Source organism: Oryzias melastigma, linkage group LG16, assembly GCF_002922805.2.
Source record: "Oryzias melastigma strain HK-1 linkage group LG16, ASM292280v2, whole genome shotgun sequence".
Lineage (NCBI taxonomy): Eukaryota > Metazoa > Chordata > Actinopteri > Beloniformes > Adrianichthyidae > Oryzias > Oryzias melastigma.
Genome location: NC_050527.1, coordinates 6275451 through 6291333, shown reverse-complemented (window position 1 = coordinate 6291333; position 15883 = coordinate 6275451). Strand labels below are relative to the sequence as shown.

At 37.8% G+C, this 15883-nt stretch overlaps 4 protein-coding genes across 5 annotated transcripts in view; 3 read left to right on the top strand and 1 right to left on the bottom strand.

Annotated features, from left to right (window-relative positions):
- The first annotated feature begins 2 nt into the window (after window positions 1-2).
- Window positions 3-8864, top strand: kel (Kell metallo-endopeptidase (Kell blood group)). Of its 2 annotated transcripts, XM_024267771.2 has the most exons (19): window positions 3-541; window positions 2269-2575; window positions 2658-2942; window positions 4132-4253; window positions 4442-4603; window positions 4688-4759; window positions 4841-5029; window positions 5120-5280; window positions 5361-5478; window positions 5569-5664; window positions 5734-5832; window positions 5908-5985; window positions 6089-6195; window positions 6274-6363; window positions 6438-6505; window positions 8020-8180; window positions 8266-8349; window positions 8420-8573; window positions 8660-8864. In XM_024267771.2, the coding sequence occupies exons 1-18, from the start codon at window positions 515-517 to the stop codon at window positions 8561-8563; spliced, it is 2370 nt and encodes a 789-aa protein (XP_024123539.1). In that variant the 5' UTR covers window positions 3-514; the 3' UTR covers window positions 8564-8573; window positions 8660-8864. The 2 variants fall into 2 exon arrangements, with proteins under 2 accessions (XP_024123539.1, XP_024123538.1); XM_024267770.2 differs by having other exon boundaries at window positions 8420-8746.
- A 1725-nt stretch (window positions 8865-10589) lies between these two features.
- Window positions 10590-12008, top strand: LOC112143717 (histone H1). Its single transcript, XM_024267892.2, has 3 exons — window positions 10590-10803; window positions 11259-11551; window positions 11630-12008. The coding sequence occupies exons 1-3, from the start codon at window positions 10656-10658 to the stop codon at window positions 11897-11899; spliced, it is 711 nt and encodes a 236-aa protein (XP_024123660.1). The 5' UTR covers window positions 10590-10655; the 3' UTR covers window positions 11900-12008.
- Window positions 12009-12430: 422 nt separating this feature from the next.
- On the bottom strand, window positions 12431-14118 carry emg1 (EMG1 N1-specific pseudouridine methyltransferase). The gene is made up of 5 exons (XM_024267890.1): window positions 13936-14118; window positions 13696-13797; window positions 13175-13316; window positions 12899-13104; window positions 12431-12810 (listed from the first exon to the last, which is right to left on the bottom strand). The coding sequence occupies exons 1-5, from the start codon at window positions 14083-14085 to the stop codon at window positions 12697-12699; spliced, it is 714 nt and encodes a 237-aa protein (XP_024123658.1). The 5' UTR covers window positions 14086-14118; the 3' UTR covers window positions 12431-12696.
- The window catches only part of nop2 (NOP2 nucleolar protein homolog (yeast)), a 7885-nt gene continuing 6113 nt past the window's right edge, over window positions 14112-15883 (top strand). The window contains exons 1-4 of the mRNA XM_036215898.1: window positions 14112-14392; window positions 15402-15521; window positions 15630-15672; window positions 15802-15877. Coding sequence (XP_036071791.1) covers window positions 15416-15521; window positions 15630-15672; window positions 15802-15877 — 225 coding nt within the window. The 5' untranslated portion in view covers window positions 14112-14392; window positions 15402-15415. The remainder of the gene's footprint in view (window positions 14393-15401; window positions 15522-15629; window positions 15673-15801; window positions 15878-15883) is intronic.

The window sequence follows — 15883 nt, the reverse complement described above, 5'->3', positions numbered from 1 at the left end:
TGTGTGAAACTTTTGCACATTTTCAGTTTTTGTCACATGCATAATGTGTTTTCTCTCAATGATGTGCTACACTGTCAGACTGTGACCTGCATGACACTCTATCAGTTGTTAGCAGCCATGTGTTGCGCTGATAATCACAATGGCAGATGTGTGTGAGTGCGCCTGTGCATCTCAGCGGAGATGCTTTCCTGGAAGAAGGCATGCCCCACTAAATGCAATGTAAAGCAAACGCAAAGCGTTCACCCCCTCTTCAACAAGGTGGATAGACTTTAGTAATTCTATTCTGCGTGGCTCACCAATCCTCTATCTGTGGACAGCAGGCCTACAGCTTTGACTAGGTCTGGGATCCCAAAGCGAAAATAGGACTAACCCTCCAAAGTTGTTTTTATCAGTGTCAGATGAGAAGTGAGTGACGAAAAAAAGATGCAGCCCCCAGATGACAGCTGTTTGACGCAGACACATCGAGAGCGGGTTCACGTGTGAGCTGGATCTTCATTTCAACAACAGGGCAAGAATGAGTGAAACGTCAATAGAGCTTATGGTAAGTTATCAAACAGTTGAATTGGTTGAGATGTTTTTCATTGCATTTTTTTTTCTTTGAATTGTTCTTGCAGTGAGAAAGTAAAAAAAAAATATGTGTTTAATCTTGGAAATAAGTCATGTTTTTAAAGTTACTTTAATTGTACTTGTTTTATGCATAAATTAACTTTTTTTTCCTTAAAATCTTAAAAAATTACCCAGTATATATATTTATGATCCAGCTTCAAACTACAACCTTATAATCTGAGAATTTTTTTGTATCTTGTGAAAAAAGGGGGGAAAAAAGATTACAATGGCATCATTTATTTCTTGAGTGCACTATGAATGTGACGGCAGCTTTCACCTTTTACTTTTGGGTTATTAAAAAAAGTTTTAAAAAAAGGAGTGATCATGTAGGATTTTACCGCTGTAAAAATAGCAATAATGAGGAATTGATCCTCAAAATGACAAAGCGAATAAATAAATAATACAAGAAAAAAGTGCAAAAAATAACAAAGAAATGTGTGATTTTCTAATTGATAGTCCATTTTGATGCTGATATACTGTATGTAGCAAATCCTGACAAACTTGGAAAAAAAATCAAACAATCTTGTGCGAAATGTTATTTCTAAATATAAATAAATAATATAAGTATATATATTTATTTATATTTGCAAAACTATAAATTTCATATTGATGAGCTGCTGTTTGTATTATCTGGTACAACCAGGTGTGATCATCTTTAATAAACAAGCAGGTGTGCAGACCTTTCTAAAAATAGATGCTTCGTCCATTTGCTGGTTTGAGATATTTATGTGATGGAAACTACCTAAAAACACCAAAGTCAAATTTTAATGTTTTCCATTACTTTGATGATGAATAGCTCAGGTGTCTAACTGCAATCCTCCAGGGCAGATGTCCTCACAGAAGGGGCAAGAACATGTTTCCTTTTCATACAAATTTAAAAATTAGACAATTCAACTCAGATTTTAAGAAACCTAAGAAAAAAAAAAAGCTATGTGGTTTCATTAATATGGGGAGAACTAAATTAGTTTGGCTTTTTGGGGGGGGAAACTGGTCTTTTCGAATCACATGACTGCAGAACAACCTTTTTTCCCCTTCATGTCGGCTGGAAATGGAGTTACTACACCAGAACAGCCAATCTCAATGTGAAATAGCTGTTCAGCAGAAGCACCTCATGCTCACTGCCATGCACAGACGTTGATGGGGTTGTGTTTTGCATTTACAGTATGTAGGCAGGCAGCAGAGCATATACTCCAAATATGGAACCAATATATGAAGGAATGGCCAAAAAAAAAGAGAATAATCCATATGTTCCAACAAAATGCTGCTGTGAGACTTTGCGACAGCTTTGCAGAATCATAAGAAATGCTTCTGACTTAACTTTCTAAAAATCATAGTCATCATCATCATTAACACAGCGTTAATGCAAAAATGACTGCAATGATAAATAAAAATACAATAAAACTTGCTGGATGCTGCAGTGGTTTATTGCTGTCTCACAAATGATTATTGGTGATAGTTTGAATAAAAACAATATTGCTTTTTACAAACTAGCAGCTCTAACTGGTTTTATTAGTTTATTATTGATTAAAAATAAACAGATGACAGGCAGGAATGACCTAAAATGCAGTTATCATCTAAATTGATACCTCTAAACTGAACAGAAAATGTGTTACTGTAATACAGTTCAACCACCTACATTTTTGTTCTTTTGCACCAACACAGCCTCAGCTCCCAGTTCTGTCATCACAGCCGGACTCTGAGAAGGTGCTTCAGCCCCCAGCTCTGTTTCAGCTGCCACTCACCTCCCAGGATCCCCAGCAGCTCCAGCAGCAAAGCCAGCTCCAGTCTGAGCTGCAACAACAAGAACTTTCTGAGACAAACGCTGAGCAGCAGGCAGAGTCCGTGTGTGTAAAACAGAAAAGACTGCTTCTTCTGCTTTTGGGACTCTCTTTCTCTATTGCCGTTTTGGGGCTGATATTCTACATACATCACATTTTCTATGCTGAGAGAAGAACCCATATGCCCCCCGGTACGTCTTAAAAGCAGGTCATCAACATGAGCGGATATTTTTCACCATTTGATCTAACTAGTGTATTCTTTTTTCCCAATAGTGACGCCCTGCCTTTCTCAAGCTTGTCAGAGGGCAGCAGCTCGTCTGTCCACCGCGACCGATCCCTTCACTCAGACATGTGATCATTTTTTATCTAAATGTGGATCAGATCGATTATTGCTGACAAATCTGGGGAGACATAGAGGTCAGGGAATACCTGGACATCCACAAAACCTGAAGGAAAAGTCACAGAGGCCCAAAGGGGAGAAGAAAGTCAGAGGACTGAACGAAGAAAGACTGCAGAGCCGAAAAACTCTGTTGCTGGAATATCTGAAAGAGATATTAGGTGAGACTCATACTGTTGATGTTGATATATTTTCCAAATGTGCACTAAGTGTTTCATTAAGACTATTCTGAAAACCAGCAAGGACGATTGCAGGTGGTTTAAAATAAGAGTGATACACAGTGGGGATCTGGAATAGAACTTTTTCTAAATATTTAAACTGTTTTAAGACACTGAAATTATAGTTTCCAATCATCTTTTGATCTTTTTAAATGCCTTTGTAGCCTAAAAAAGAAAAACAAGTGTTGCTTTCAAGGACACAGTTTCTACAGAAGTTCATTAGAAATTTGCCTATGATTGTGGATGGAGCAATCCCGCCCCTTTCCCCCTCCCTTTTTGCTAAGAGCAAAGAGCTTGCGGCCTTCCCAGCGTTTTTTTTTTTTTTTTTACCTCTTTTTCAAACCCCTTTTCTTCTCCTGATTTACAATAATTTAATTAAATTTTAAGCTTAATTTGCTCGATATATTTCCACCATCATGAGAAAAATACCACAAAAACATATTAAAAACACAATTTTTTAAGTTAAATCACTGACGTTCAATCCTGTTTGTGTGATAAATCTAGATGTTTTTTCCTTTTTGAACTGATTGAATGAAATAAATCTGCTTTTTGATGAATCACTATAATGATAGGCTTAGAAATAAAAGATGAGTACATGTGGGGTGTCGTTCTGAAAACATTAAGGCTACGATTCACAGATTTGTATAACAAAAATAGGATAAGGAACAAATAAAATTCTCCAGCTTTTATAAAAGTCAAAAAGCTTGTGGAATAAATATGTACTTCCAAACATTGTTACTAGGTAACTTCAAACAAGGGGTTTTTGTTACACACTGTGAGTTGCAAACAGGAAGTCGCCAAAATAAAGTGTTGAGTTTAACCCTCTCAGGGCCAAAATTAAGAAAAAAATGTGTTATTGGGAGAAAATGATCTTATGGGGCAGGAATAGGTAGTTAGCATTTAGTCGTTACAAATTCTTCATGATTTAATTAACTAAATGAATGAAAAAAAATTATGGTAAGAAAAGGTTTTGTATCAACAAGTTGAGAAAAACTAATAAATGAATTCACAAAAACAATGCACAGATTAATGCCTATGTTATATTGTAGGTTTACACCACGACAGTAGCTTAAAGCTTCTTATCCAACGAGAAATTATCACATCAAATGTGTGTTCTTTGTATTTTTCTCAGAGACCAAGGAGAATTCATATAGTTCAGCTGTTCAGAAAACCATGGACTTCTACCGGTCCTGCTTGGACACAAGTTCTATAGAAAGTGCAGGAGAGGAGCCGTTCCTCACCCTCATCCAGAAGGTATGAGAATCCCTTTCCCTTCACAAACTGTTCTAGGCTGCGGATGGGGATGGATGCTCCAGTATTTGTGTAGTCACAAACTTAAAGTAATAGATCAAAAATGAGGAGAAAATCACAAATTTGGAAATAATTGAAAAATAATAAATATTTCAGAACACTTAGTTTGTTTTTGATCTGATCGAATACAGCTTGGAGGATGGCCCGTATCAGGAATTTGGAATAAGACTGATTTTAACTCTACGCTGGCTTTGCTAATGAGGGACTACGCCACTTTTCCTTTCTTCAACCTCAATGTGGGTAAAGACCTGAACGAATCCACCAGTGGGACGACCAAAAGAAGATACATCCAGGCCAGTATGGATTAGAAACCCCTCGTAAACCCCTTCAAACGAGGAAAAGTTTTTGCCGTAACTGCAGTGTCTTCTTACATACAGATTGATCAGCCAGACCTGATGATCCCAATCGAATGGAACAGCAAGATAGAAAAATCCGGAGCTAAAGCTGAGGTTGATGATCTCTGCTGATTCCACAAATATGGTACAAATACACCATCTGGTAAAACTAACATTGTGTGTGTTTGTGTCAAGACTCTACGTCCATTCTTGACTTTGTGTCAGAAGTACCTGACCCTACTGGGATCTCCTGAGACCACGAGCAGGATTCATGTTTACATGTTCATTTCTTTGTCATCTGAGCTGGCTGTGGCAGCTTCGCCTCTACAGTATCGCCTGCTGAAAGGACAACTCCATCAGCGCATGTCCATCGAAGACCTACAGGTGAAGGCGAACATCTTTCCTTTAAAATACTCTATTGCTAGTAGATGTGTTTGCACATGATGTGACCGCGTTTATTCTATCTTCTCTCAGAGACAGGCTCCAGCCATTGACTGGTTGGGCTGCCTGCAGGCCGTTTTCCACCCTCTGTCCCTGAGCAAGGACGATCATGTCGTCCTCCACAATCTACCCTACATCGTCCACATGTCTCAGATCATTAACAAATGGCAGAACAAGCATGAACTTAGCAATAGGTACCATATTTTATCTTAAAAGCATCAGATGTCCAAGAGTATTCCTGTTTAATCCTCTCCTGTCATCTGGCTCCACTTAGTGGTCCCCTTCACACCTACATGCTTCTGAACCTGCTACACACCCTCATGCCCGCCATGGACTCAAGGTTTTCAGAGACAACAAAGGCTTTTTCTGAGGCTCTGGGATACGACAACGAGGTTAACAAGAACAACAAAAGAAGACTGCAAAGTTTTAAACGTATTTTTGTTTGTTTGTTCTTTAATTATTGTGTATTTTTGATGAATCAGGACAGTCCTCGTTGGAAACACTGCATGCTGTCTACTGAAAGAGGATTTGACTCTGTTTTAACACACCTTCTCCAAATTGTGACAGCCCACCGAGAGGTGATAAAAGAAATCATGACGATAATAGTTTTATGTTGACGTTCACTAAAGATTTTCATCGTTCAACAGGCGGAAAAAATGATTGAAGATCTATTTTTGGTGTTTAAATCCAAACTGCATCATCTCAGTGTGACAGAGCAGAACTATTATCAGCTCATCACAGAAAAAGTAGGGTGAAAACACAAATGATCTTTGTATTGATGCCTCAATGTTCAAGCTGTAATTCATTTTTGGGTTCTTTAGGTCAATTCCCTGGTTCCAAGAGTGTGGACTCCCAACAGAACCTCTGGAGAAAACGAGCTTGACCTGCTTTTTTCTCAGGTACAGCTGTCATGATCTGATCAGTCTGTGATTTATCTCGGCTGTGTTATTTAAGGCCACAGCTTTAGAACCACCCCTCATTTTGGATCCTGTTTGCTTTCAGGTGAACATCAGTTCTAAAAACTTCTTCTCCAACTACATCCAGCTACTGTCACTGTGGCAGAAGAGACGCAGTAAACTCCTGATTTCTCCATCTGAGCCTGTCGACGTGTAAGGACCTGCTCTGCAACTTGAAGTGAATTGATACTAGATTGTGGTTTGGATTTATGTTTTTGGGTTTTCTTTCAGCCTCTCTCTCACCCCTTTCCTTCTGGGTAATGAAGTCCTTTTTCCAATGGGAATGTTCATTCCTCCTCTTTTTCATCCCACCTATCCAAAGTAAGTCACCATAAAAAAGGAATATTTTCAGCTGTTGTCTATGCCATTCATTTTCTTTATTTACACTTTTCTAGAGCATATAATTACGGGGCTGCTGGTTTCCTGCTCACCAAAGACATCTTTCATTTATTATTGCCTGAAAGTGAGTAAAAAGACAAATAAAAACCATGTGACTAATGTTATGAAAGTTGAGAATGAAGTCTGGAGATGTGACCATCAGAGTGCTTTGTGATTATTAGATCCCAATGACAAAACATTTCCTTAGACATATTTTAGGCAGATTTTTTAGCTTTACTTTGACGGCACTCACATTTAATGTTCACCTTTTGACACATTCCCTCAGGGGTCGCCACAGTGAGCTTTCACTGATTTTTCATTAGATGTCCTTTCTGAAAAAACCCTGTATTTTATCCGGGCTGGGGACCAGCACAGGGAGACCCAGACTTTGGCCCCCCGGTGGCTTCATAGTTTAAGCAGCAATGTAAAGACTCCCATTTATTGAATTTCCCTGCGGGGATAAATAAAGTTGATCTTGAATCTTAATATCGAGAATAATTGGGAAATTGATAAAAAAGCTGAAATTTATGTTGTGGTATTGGGAAAACATGCAAAACCTCAGATCAATAATTAATTAAGAATGACAACAAAACATGTGAGTAGTTTCAATGTTTCACTGCTTTTGACTGCAGCAAACAAAATACTCAAAAACATATTATAAAATAATAATAAAACAAAAAAAGTAAAACTGCTCTGACCCTTTTTAATGAGAAAATCTTTGTGCCACATCTCTAGTTCATAATGAACTCAGAGTTTAATTAATTGAGCATAAATACAAACTACGGGAAATTTGAAGTACACATAAATACCCACTTTACAACATTTATTATATTCATATATTTATAAAATTCGACTATTTTTGAACAACTGATTGATTGATTAATGGTTGATTTTAGCAGCAAAAAAACCAAAAGAAAATGCAGTAAAAGTAAAAATGCTTAGATATTTCAAATCTGTTTAAAAAAATAATTAATAAATTGAAAATAAATCAGAAATGTTCATGCACTGACAAATGAAAATAAAATAAAATAATGCCATCTTCTTGTCATTAAAATTGCTCCTAATCATAAATATACAAAATTGCGTTCATGCAACTGAATCCATGAAATATAATGATAGTCAATTAAAGTTTGACTTCCACTGTCTATTTTTCATAATACTAGAAGCAAAGACCAGACATTTTTGACATTTTCACATGTTTGAAGTAAAATTCCTTTTTTTTTCTTGTCTTCAGTGCGTCTCCTAATGGAAGTCTCTTAGTTTCTGCAGCCATTAAAGTCTTTTATATGTCCATGTGAACTGTTGCTTTGACAGCTCATCATGTTCCACCAAATTATGACAAATCTGCTTTAAATTTTACAACTAATCCATAAAACTGGATTCTTGGATTATCTTGTTTGCAGACAAGAAAAATGAACAGTCAAAACCCTTGAATTTTACCATAACACCTCAGATAAAATATTTATATTTATAATGTAGAAATAAAGGTTGCACTGGAATTCACTTGCATTTGATTTTTTTATGATCTGAAATAATGTTAAGGTGATTTTGGAGCAAATATTTGTATGGATCATTCTAACAGAATCTGTTTTGTTGAAGTTCCCTCTTCCAGCAACACTGTTAAGACCGTAGCAGAATGTGTGGGGGATCACTACCTCAGAACGACGGAGAAAGCCGGCAGAAGTGGTGCGTCGACCCTCTCAGCAGCACAGCAGCAGGAGCTGTGGGTGCAGTACTCTGCCCTGGAGGTGGCACTGAATGTGGGGAGCCATTCTTCAACTTTTTTTTACAGTCTGTTCAAAATCCTCCTTTTTCTACCAATATTTAGTCAGTTACTTCTTTCAGACTTATCATCGGATCCGCCATTCTGAGGACACCTCCCTCCTAGGGTTATCTCACACTCACCTGTTTCTTACATCTTTTTCTCAGGTAATTTTCTCCTTCTTTTCTATCTTAAATCTTTATTCCTTCTAAAAACGTATCCTTTTGTTCTCTTAAGGTGAGCTGTGACAGCGACCCTTATCAGGAATTCATGCCCTTGGATCCTTCCTTCCTGATCGCAGTCATCTGTGCCACATCAAATCTGTGTCCCCCGATGCAATGTTCTATCAAAGATGATCATATTTCACCACAGCCGTGCTGATCGATTTCCTGTAAGGACGAGCAGGGATTCTTTCTTTTTTTCTGAGCATATTAGTGAGTTAGAGAATCCAGAAGATAATTTTTTTATATTTTTCAGAAATGTTGAGACGGTGTGTCTGCAAACTGCATCAATTGCACAAGTTGGTTAATATTCATTTAAACGGAAAATAAATATTTAAAAACCTCTTGTTTCTTTTTTTTTTATTTCTCAGGGATGGGTAAAATTCTCAGTTGTCATGGTGATGTTGAAATGATTTACCTAGTTTGAAAGCGGGAATAAAAAACCTTCATGCATTTATAAATGTATTCTTGCAGGGATTCAAGTTTTATCCGTGTTGCTTGTGAGGAGTCAAAACTCCAATTACATTTTATGTGTTTCACTCATTGACTTTATCTATCTTCTTGTATCTAAATCTGTTATTTAACAACTCATGTTAAAGACAATCACAGTGATGTTTCTGGTTCAATCGTCCCTGAAAGTAACTGAATTTAGGTCTTCCAATCGCTTTTATGGCCACGAAACAGAGAAAATTTAGAGCTGTTACAGTCACTTCTACTTTTGGGATGTTTGAGTGTATCACTATAATCAAATCTTTAGCTAGACCCAAGTTTGTATCCTGGTGAGATCAGGATAAGGAGTCCACAGGTAAGACTGACCAACACAACTGCAACTGCAAGACCTGAAAAGTTATTGTAATGGCCAGAACCAGACAAACACCAATTGTATGCCTCGTCCGTCAACTGATGCCCCATTGGCACAATAAATGGACTAAATGAGGAGATAGAGGCCACTAACACCAAGACATGGAAACTTTCACCCTCAACACCAGAAACCTGAGACTGTACTTAATAGAAGGACGGAGGTTGAAGACTAGTGGGTGATGGAGGCACTTTAACAAAGACCCACTAATACTTCTCTAAAATAATGTGCTGGTAACACTTCTGGCAGCAGACACCTGAGGCTAAAGAGTAGGAACAGTCATAGAAGGACAAACCTCTGCACTGTATGTCCCACCTGCATAGAGAAGCAGTGACTGATAATGGAAGCTCCTAAAAGTGACTGGATCATGATAAATACAGACAAACAAGATGGTAATCATGACACACTGGATACAGTGGGAAAAATAGAAGGGACATAAGATGATTGAGAAATACCAAAAGTTGAGAAAACTTCAAATCTCAATGGTTCTCATACATCTAGATATGTAAAATTTGTTCTCCGCATTTGACCCATCCCCTGTGGGAGTGGTGAGCTGCAGACACAGCTGCACTCCATTTAGTGGTTCAATCCCCCAATCCAACCCATTAATGCTGAGTGTCAAGCAGCGAGACACTGGGTCCCATTTTTAGTCTTTGGTAACTCAGCAGTCGAACTCACCACATTCAGTCTCAGGCGGGACGCTCCACCACATGGCCACTGAGCTGGTCAAAATGTGGAAGGTGAAGGAAACAGTAGTCCCTTTGTTAATTTGGACTTTTGGGGGTTTTATCCCCAAACTGGTCACAGAGTGAGTTCTCACCCCAGAAGAGTCCAGTTTTTGGAAGAGCAAGCTGCAGGACCCAAACTTAAAAAGAATCAGACCACGGCCAAGTCGAGTGGGGAGAAATATACAGTATACTATTAAATTACATGTTTCTTTTTTACCTTCAAAATGACTGTTTTAAGTAAAGTAATATTTGACTTTCCACTGTTTTCTAGTTAACTCAATTAATTGCTGTGCTTGCGTCAATGACTTCTAATCCAGTTTTAACCCCTGTGCATGTTTAAATTAGAAGTAGTTTCATCTGGAACCCACAAGCACGCTGAACGTTTTTCAAGGATTTTTTATCTTCACTGGTGTCCATGGCATACATAAAATCCTGTCCACCTTTGTCACGGGAGGGATCACGCATCAATGTCGGGGTGGGGTCATTTGGACCCGATAAATAGCACGAGGGTTAAAAGCACACAGCGACAGAATGTCGTTTTTTCAAATTTCACAAAGAACAATTTCAAATATTTTCATTTAAAACTGTCATTTGTTGTTTTATATTTGTTTTTTGTAGATGTGTGAGTGCCTAACAATTCTGTTTGAAGCACTCATTCAGAGCTGATGGAAGAGGCAGGGAAAAGCACAAAGAACCCAACTGGTAGTGGCCTTGGGAAAGCTGGAGCCAGGCGTTTGGGACAGCTCCTGAAACGAGCCATCCAGAGCCCGGAGCCGGAAGATCCGAAGGGAAGGAGGAAAGAGTCGCTGCCCAGTAAGTAACTGTCAGAACTAACAGTTATACTAGCTCTGAATTTACATGTTAGACTCAGTTTACTGGCTGCCCACATCATTGAATGTGTCATACCTGTCAACTTCAGTAGATTTTTATTCTTACTTGCAAAACATTTTGATAATAAAGGTAATTCTTAAAAATATTTTTTCAGAAAACCAGCACAAAAGAGCAATGGTTTGCTAGTTTACATTTTTGCTTCTAACAAGTTTTTCAACTAAAAAAGCTTCCAAGCTCAAAATAAATGTGAAAGTTGGATGTATTAGTGGAAATGGATAAGCCAATTTTTAAAAACAAAATAATGCCAAATAAAACAACTGACTATGTTAGGTCTCAAAGAGCTAAAATCAGGAAAAAAGTGTATGCAGTAGAACTTTGAGAAAGATTATCATAAGATTAAACCACAACTTCATAACGAAACGCTCTTTATTTTTTAGAGACTCCATTACGCCTTTTCAAGCATCAGATTCAAACACAGACTAAGGGTGGAACCAAGAAAGACTCCACCAAGCTGGCTTTACCAGAGGTCTCCAAGGTCATCCATGGTGTGGTGTCCCAGTGCAAACGCAGAGGCAGCATCTCCATGGCACAGCTCAAGCAAACACTTGCTGCCGAAGGCTATGATGTCACAAAAAGCAACAGGCAGGTCAAGGCCACAACCATACGGCTGGTAAAACGGGAGACATTTGTACGAACTACAAGAAGTGCATCACTCAGACTCAACAAAAAAGTAATAAACCCTTTTTTAAGGCTGCTTTCCTGAAATGTGTACATACAGTAATCGACATTTATTTTTTTCTTACACCAGATATTGACAGACAAAAGGAGGAACCCCGTGAAATCTCCAAAGCCCAAGGAGGAAAAAATGACTCTCCGATCAAGAGGGCAAACACAAAAACCAAAGGGCAAGACCCACACGGGGGCATCTGGATCGAACAACCAAAGGGGCAAAACTCCAAAACCAGAGCAAAAACAGGCCTCCAAGCTAAGAAAAACAGCAATCAAGGTGCAAAAACATGCAAAGATCAAAGCTGCACAAGCAAAGAAAACACTGAGAAAACGAAAGCTATATCGATAAATGTCTTCAGGAGCGATTCCCCCTTTAAAGCACAATTGACAAACTGCAACAACATAAAGCCCCTATTAGGAGCTTACATTAATGGGCAATAAACTTAGAAAAAATGTGGCTTCCTGATAGTACTTTATTTATTCAAATGTCCACTTTTAAGTGTGTTTTCTTACAAGAAAAAAAATCCTAAAATGGTAACATTACAGTAATTGTGTGAAATATTTCTTATCCTGTAGATTACTTTGGCTGCAGAGTGTCAAGTAATTACATGTTTTAAATTTTAATGTAATTTTGGTAGCATTATTTCACTACTGAACTGCCAGTCTACTAAAGTAACTGGTTACTTGTCCAGGGTATACCCCGTCTATGTCCAACAGCAGCAGACAGGGTACACCAGCAACCCTGTGACCCAAAAATGGATACAGTAAGTTACGACAATTGATCCAAACCCTCCAAAGTTGAATGACAATGTTATAAAAGATGCAAAATAGTGGGTGAATGTACCCTCTACACTTGCTGCAAGTAATAATTGACTAAAAGATAAGTAAGTTAAGTTTATTTGTAAAACACTTTTCCAAGAAAGACAATTATTTTTTTTATTTTGGCTGACCACTTTATATCCAAAATACAAAGTTATTTTGTTTCTAAACATTTTCATTCTGCGGTACAAGAAGAGCAGTACACATTTAAGAAGTCCATTTCTCATCACTGGACAATTGGTCCGGTGTTTCTCATCCACTCAAACATTGTCCATATATGCAACAGGTCCTGTTTAGCCAACATGAAGTCTTTTCCAAATCCGTTTGTCACAGGACGCCCCACACTTCCTCGAAGGCGCTACATATTTTTGCACAGGTTAGTGCAGCAGATAGAGGATAGTTACTTATAGACACAGACTTTTCAGTGTAGTCCACGTTCACCTGTTTAAAAAGCACAAACAATAAAGATTTGATGGATGTGAGGCACTCAGATTGGTAAGATTTACTAAAATCATTTTAGTTTTCTCACCGCTCCATGTGCGAATGCTCCAATCACCACAGCAGCCGGTCCCTCGGGCACCAGCGTCCTGGGACCTACGGCTTCCCCTGAAGAGAAGGAGGTGGCGATGCGGGGGCAGCCAGGAGGCAAGTGGTCAGACACCGGATTCTTGATGAGCTTCAGAAGCTTTTGAGGCCCATCAGCTGCCCTGACACTCAGTTTGTGCAGAAGCTGGACTAAAATGGGGAAAAAAATTAGAAAAAGACGACAGCATAGTTTACACAAACTGCATCATTCTAACTTTACCCATCAGGCCACAGAAGCGTGTGAATGTTCTCGGGATGCGAGTCTGTGGATTGATCTCTATCAAGGAATTTTTCTCTGTATGGATGTAAACCTGCAGCAGGCCTGCCCTGTTCAATGGACTGTCCATCAGCATGAGCAGACACTGCAATGAAGCAATCAAAAACACAAATCATGACTGAAGCTCTTTAATGCAGAAAAACAAAAACAGCTATGTCAACTATCACGCAAAATTTGAATAAAGAAATATTCAGAAACACAGTTTTAATACATTTTTTCTTTAAATTGTGTCCAATAATGGAAAATATGCCAGAAGAACATGTAAAAATACACTTTTCATGAGTTGGATCTTTAATGATGATATCATATATATATATATATATATATATATATAACAGTTATGATGCCTTGAAATAAAAATAGTCACTAAAAAGCAGAATATGTAAAACTCAATTATTTTATACATAAAAATGGATCAACATCTCTGACTGTGGCTAACTGATCAACATAGACAGAGTACTGACCTGATGTGTGATATCAGGTCGAACTTTTCCTGGATCCCTCCCACTTTTGACAATAATATTTTTGTGTTGGTCGCAGTTTAACAACTCAAACGTTTTTCCGACCTGAAAAGATAGGAAGTGACAAAATATCGATTAAAAAGGACCCAAAAAACAAACAAACAAACAAAAAAAAAAAACTAATGATTTGATCATGAGTCGGGCAGATGCTGGCATGAAACTTCCGAGGCTTTGACGCTTCACCTTCACTGTTTCTAACGAGGCGCCCTCCAGAATGACAATAAGTCTCCTTTCTGCCATTCGGTCGTGAAGGCTGCGCATATACTTCGCTGGTTTGGGTTCATATTCGTCCAAATGCTCCAGACCACGCTTCTTTCCCTCGGAGGTGGCCATGCTATCTAGCTAAAGCCTTCTGTGTTAGTCGCACGATTAGTACGTCACTAAAACTTTTAATTTAATTCTTAACAGTTTGTTCTCATAACAGACAATAATTTGTAGTATTTTAAGTAGCACTAAAGCTTTTAAGTGCGTTTAATAGTAACTATAAAAGATTACGATTGAAATTTAAAGCGCGTGTCTCGTGTTACGTCATTTTTGTGCGACGGAAGTACTTCTGCAACGTGCCGAAGAAAATTCACGTGTGCTAAGTTTTCCTCATACACCACGTTTAACCCCGTTTTATCGTTGAAATATCTGTTGTGTAAGTATATCCATATGTTTTTATCTATTTAATCAACGCAGTCATGTTTGTATTTGCTAAAGTTTTGACATTTCTTTCGTTAACAGCGTGCGCTCATCCAGGTTGAGGGTTCATGTTGGTGAAACATTTGTTTTATACCGCAAATGTGGGTTATTCTTAATCGCTTAAGTCTATAAATCATATTAAATACATCAACCAATCAAAAATACTGTTCTGTTTATATCTCATCGAGTCTTGTGAAACCGACTGCAAAGCACAAATATCACCTCAATAGTTATACTATACGCAAGTACTAAGAACTTTTTTGGGATCTATCTGTCAATATTTCTCTTTATCAAAATCATCTGGAGCTGCTACTTCAATTTAAATGATCTAAATACAATTTGGTCAATTTAAACTCTAAATCCCCCTTTCTGTGCTTCAGATGTTGTAACATCCATGGACAATTGTGATTAACAGTCAGACATTATGTTTTTCCTTGGTAAATTCATTGTCACTGTAAACGGAGAGGTAGCAAATCCTCCTTTTCATGCTTTATATGGAATTTTAAGGTATACTAAAGCTCATTAAAATCTGGGCAAACCAGGTGAACTACCCAAATAATCGTTCAACAAATCTCTGCTCAACTACTGTTTCAGTTTCCATGTATCATTTTTTTTTTAATCTTTTTAATTTTTATGTTTAATTTAAGAATTCCTTGTTTTTTGGTCATCATTACAAGATGTATTATTTGTACAGCCCCTACAAAGGTTATGCTATGTTGTCATCCTCTGTAAGAGTTTGTTTGTTACCGTTTGTAATGATGTGTTTTATTAAAAAAGAAAATATACAAATCTAAAACTGGCTAAAACCACGGATTTGCAAGTGTCAGGTGGTAAATACTTTAAGATGCTAACTATAATAGAATTTGTTTAATTTTTTCTACATTTTGTTGTTCTGGGCATCAAACAGGCATTCGTCCCCATCAGTTGCTACGATTTTAAAAGCATCATTGCATTTTTCTGTTCAGTGTAAGTCGGAGTCATGGGCAGGAAGTTGGATCCCACCAACAAAGTGAAGAGAGGGCCTGGTAAGAAAGCCAGGAAGCAACAGGGGGCAGAGGTTGAGCTTGCAAAGTTTATAACCGATGGTAAGGACTTATTTGTATTCTGTCTGTTACTAGTTTATAAATGGTTTGTAATTTTTTATGTTAAATATCAATTGTACAACCCATTTAAATATATGTTTCTCTTTATAGAGGATACTGGACCAAAGCGTTTGTCAAGCAGAGCCAGGAAACGGTAAGAGTTTTAATTTGGCTGCCTAATTAATTTAAAGTAATTAATTTGGCAGTTGGCTGCCTAAAATACCATCAAGTTCCTCTGTGGTGTAAATTCATTTTTTGTGTATTTTTTTGTCTGAATTTTCAGAGCTGCAAAGAGAGCAGACAATTCCCAAAATCTTAAAGAAGTTCCAAAGAAAGAGCCCAAAAAAGGTACAGTTTCAGTGTGT

Bases quoted from the DNA above. Each gene is read 5' to 3' on its own strand.
- kel (XM_024267771.2), top strand. From the start codon at position 515: ATGAGTGAAACGTCAATAGAGCTTATG. The intron at 4,760-4,840 runs GTTGATGATCTC...GTTTGTGTCAAG, and splicing joins AATCCGGAGCTAAAGCTGAG to ACTCTACGTCCATTCTTGAC. The intron at 5,833-5,907 runs GTAGGGTGAAAA...TGGGTTCTTTAG, and splicing joins ATCAGCTCATCACAGAAAAA to GTCAATTCCCTGGTTCCAAG.
- LOC112143717 (XM_024267892.2), top strand. From the start codon at position 10,656: ATGGAAGAGGCAGGGAAAAGCACAAAGAACCCAACTGGTAGTGGCCTT. The intron at 10,804-11,258 runs GTAAGTAACTGT...TTTATTTTTTAG, and splicing joins GAGGAAAGAGTCGCTGCCCA to AGACTCCATTACGCCTTTTC. The intron at 11,552-11,629 runs GTAATAAACCCT...TTCTTACACCAG, and splicing joins CACTCAGACTCAACAAAAAA to ATATTGACAGACAAAAGGAG.
- emg1 (XM_024267890.1), bottom strand. From the start codon at position 14,085: ATGGCCACCTCCGAGGGAAAGAAGCGTGGTCTGGAGCATTTGGACGAA. The intron at 13,317-13,695 runs GTCAGTACTCTG...GCTTCATTGCAG, and splicing joins GACCTGATATCACACATCAG to TGTCTGCTCATGCTGATGGA. The intron at 12,811-12,898 runs GTGAGAAAACTA...CTTTTTAAACAG, and splicing joins GAGCATTCGCACATGGAGCG to GTGAACGTGGACTACACTGA.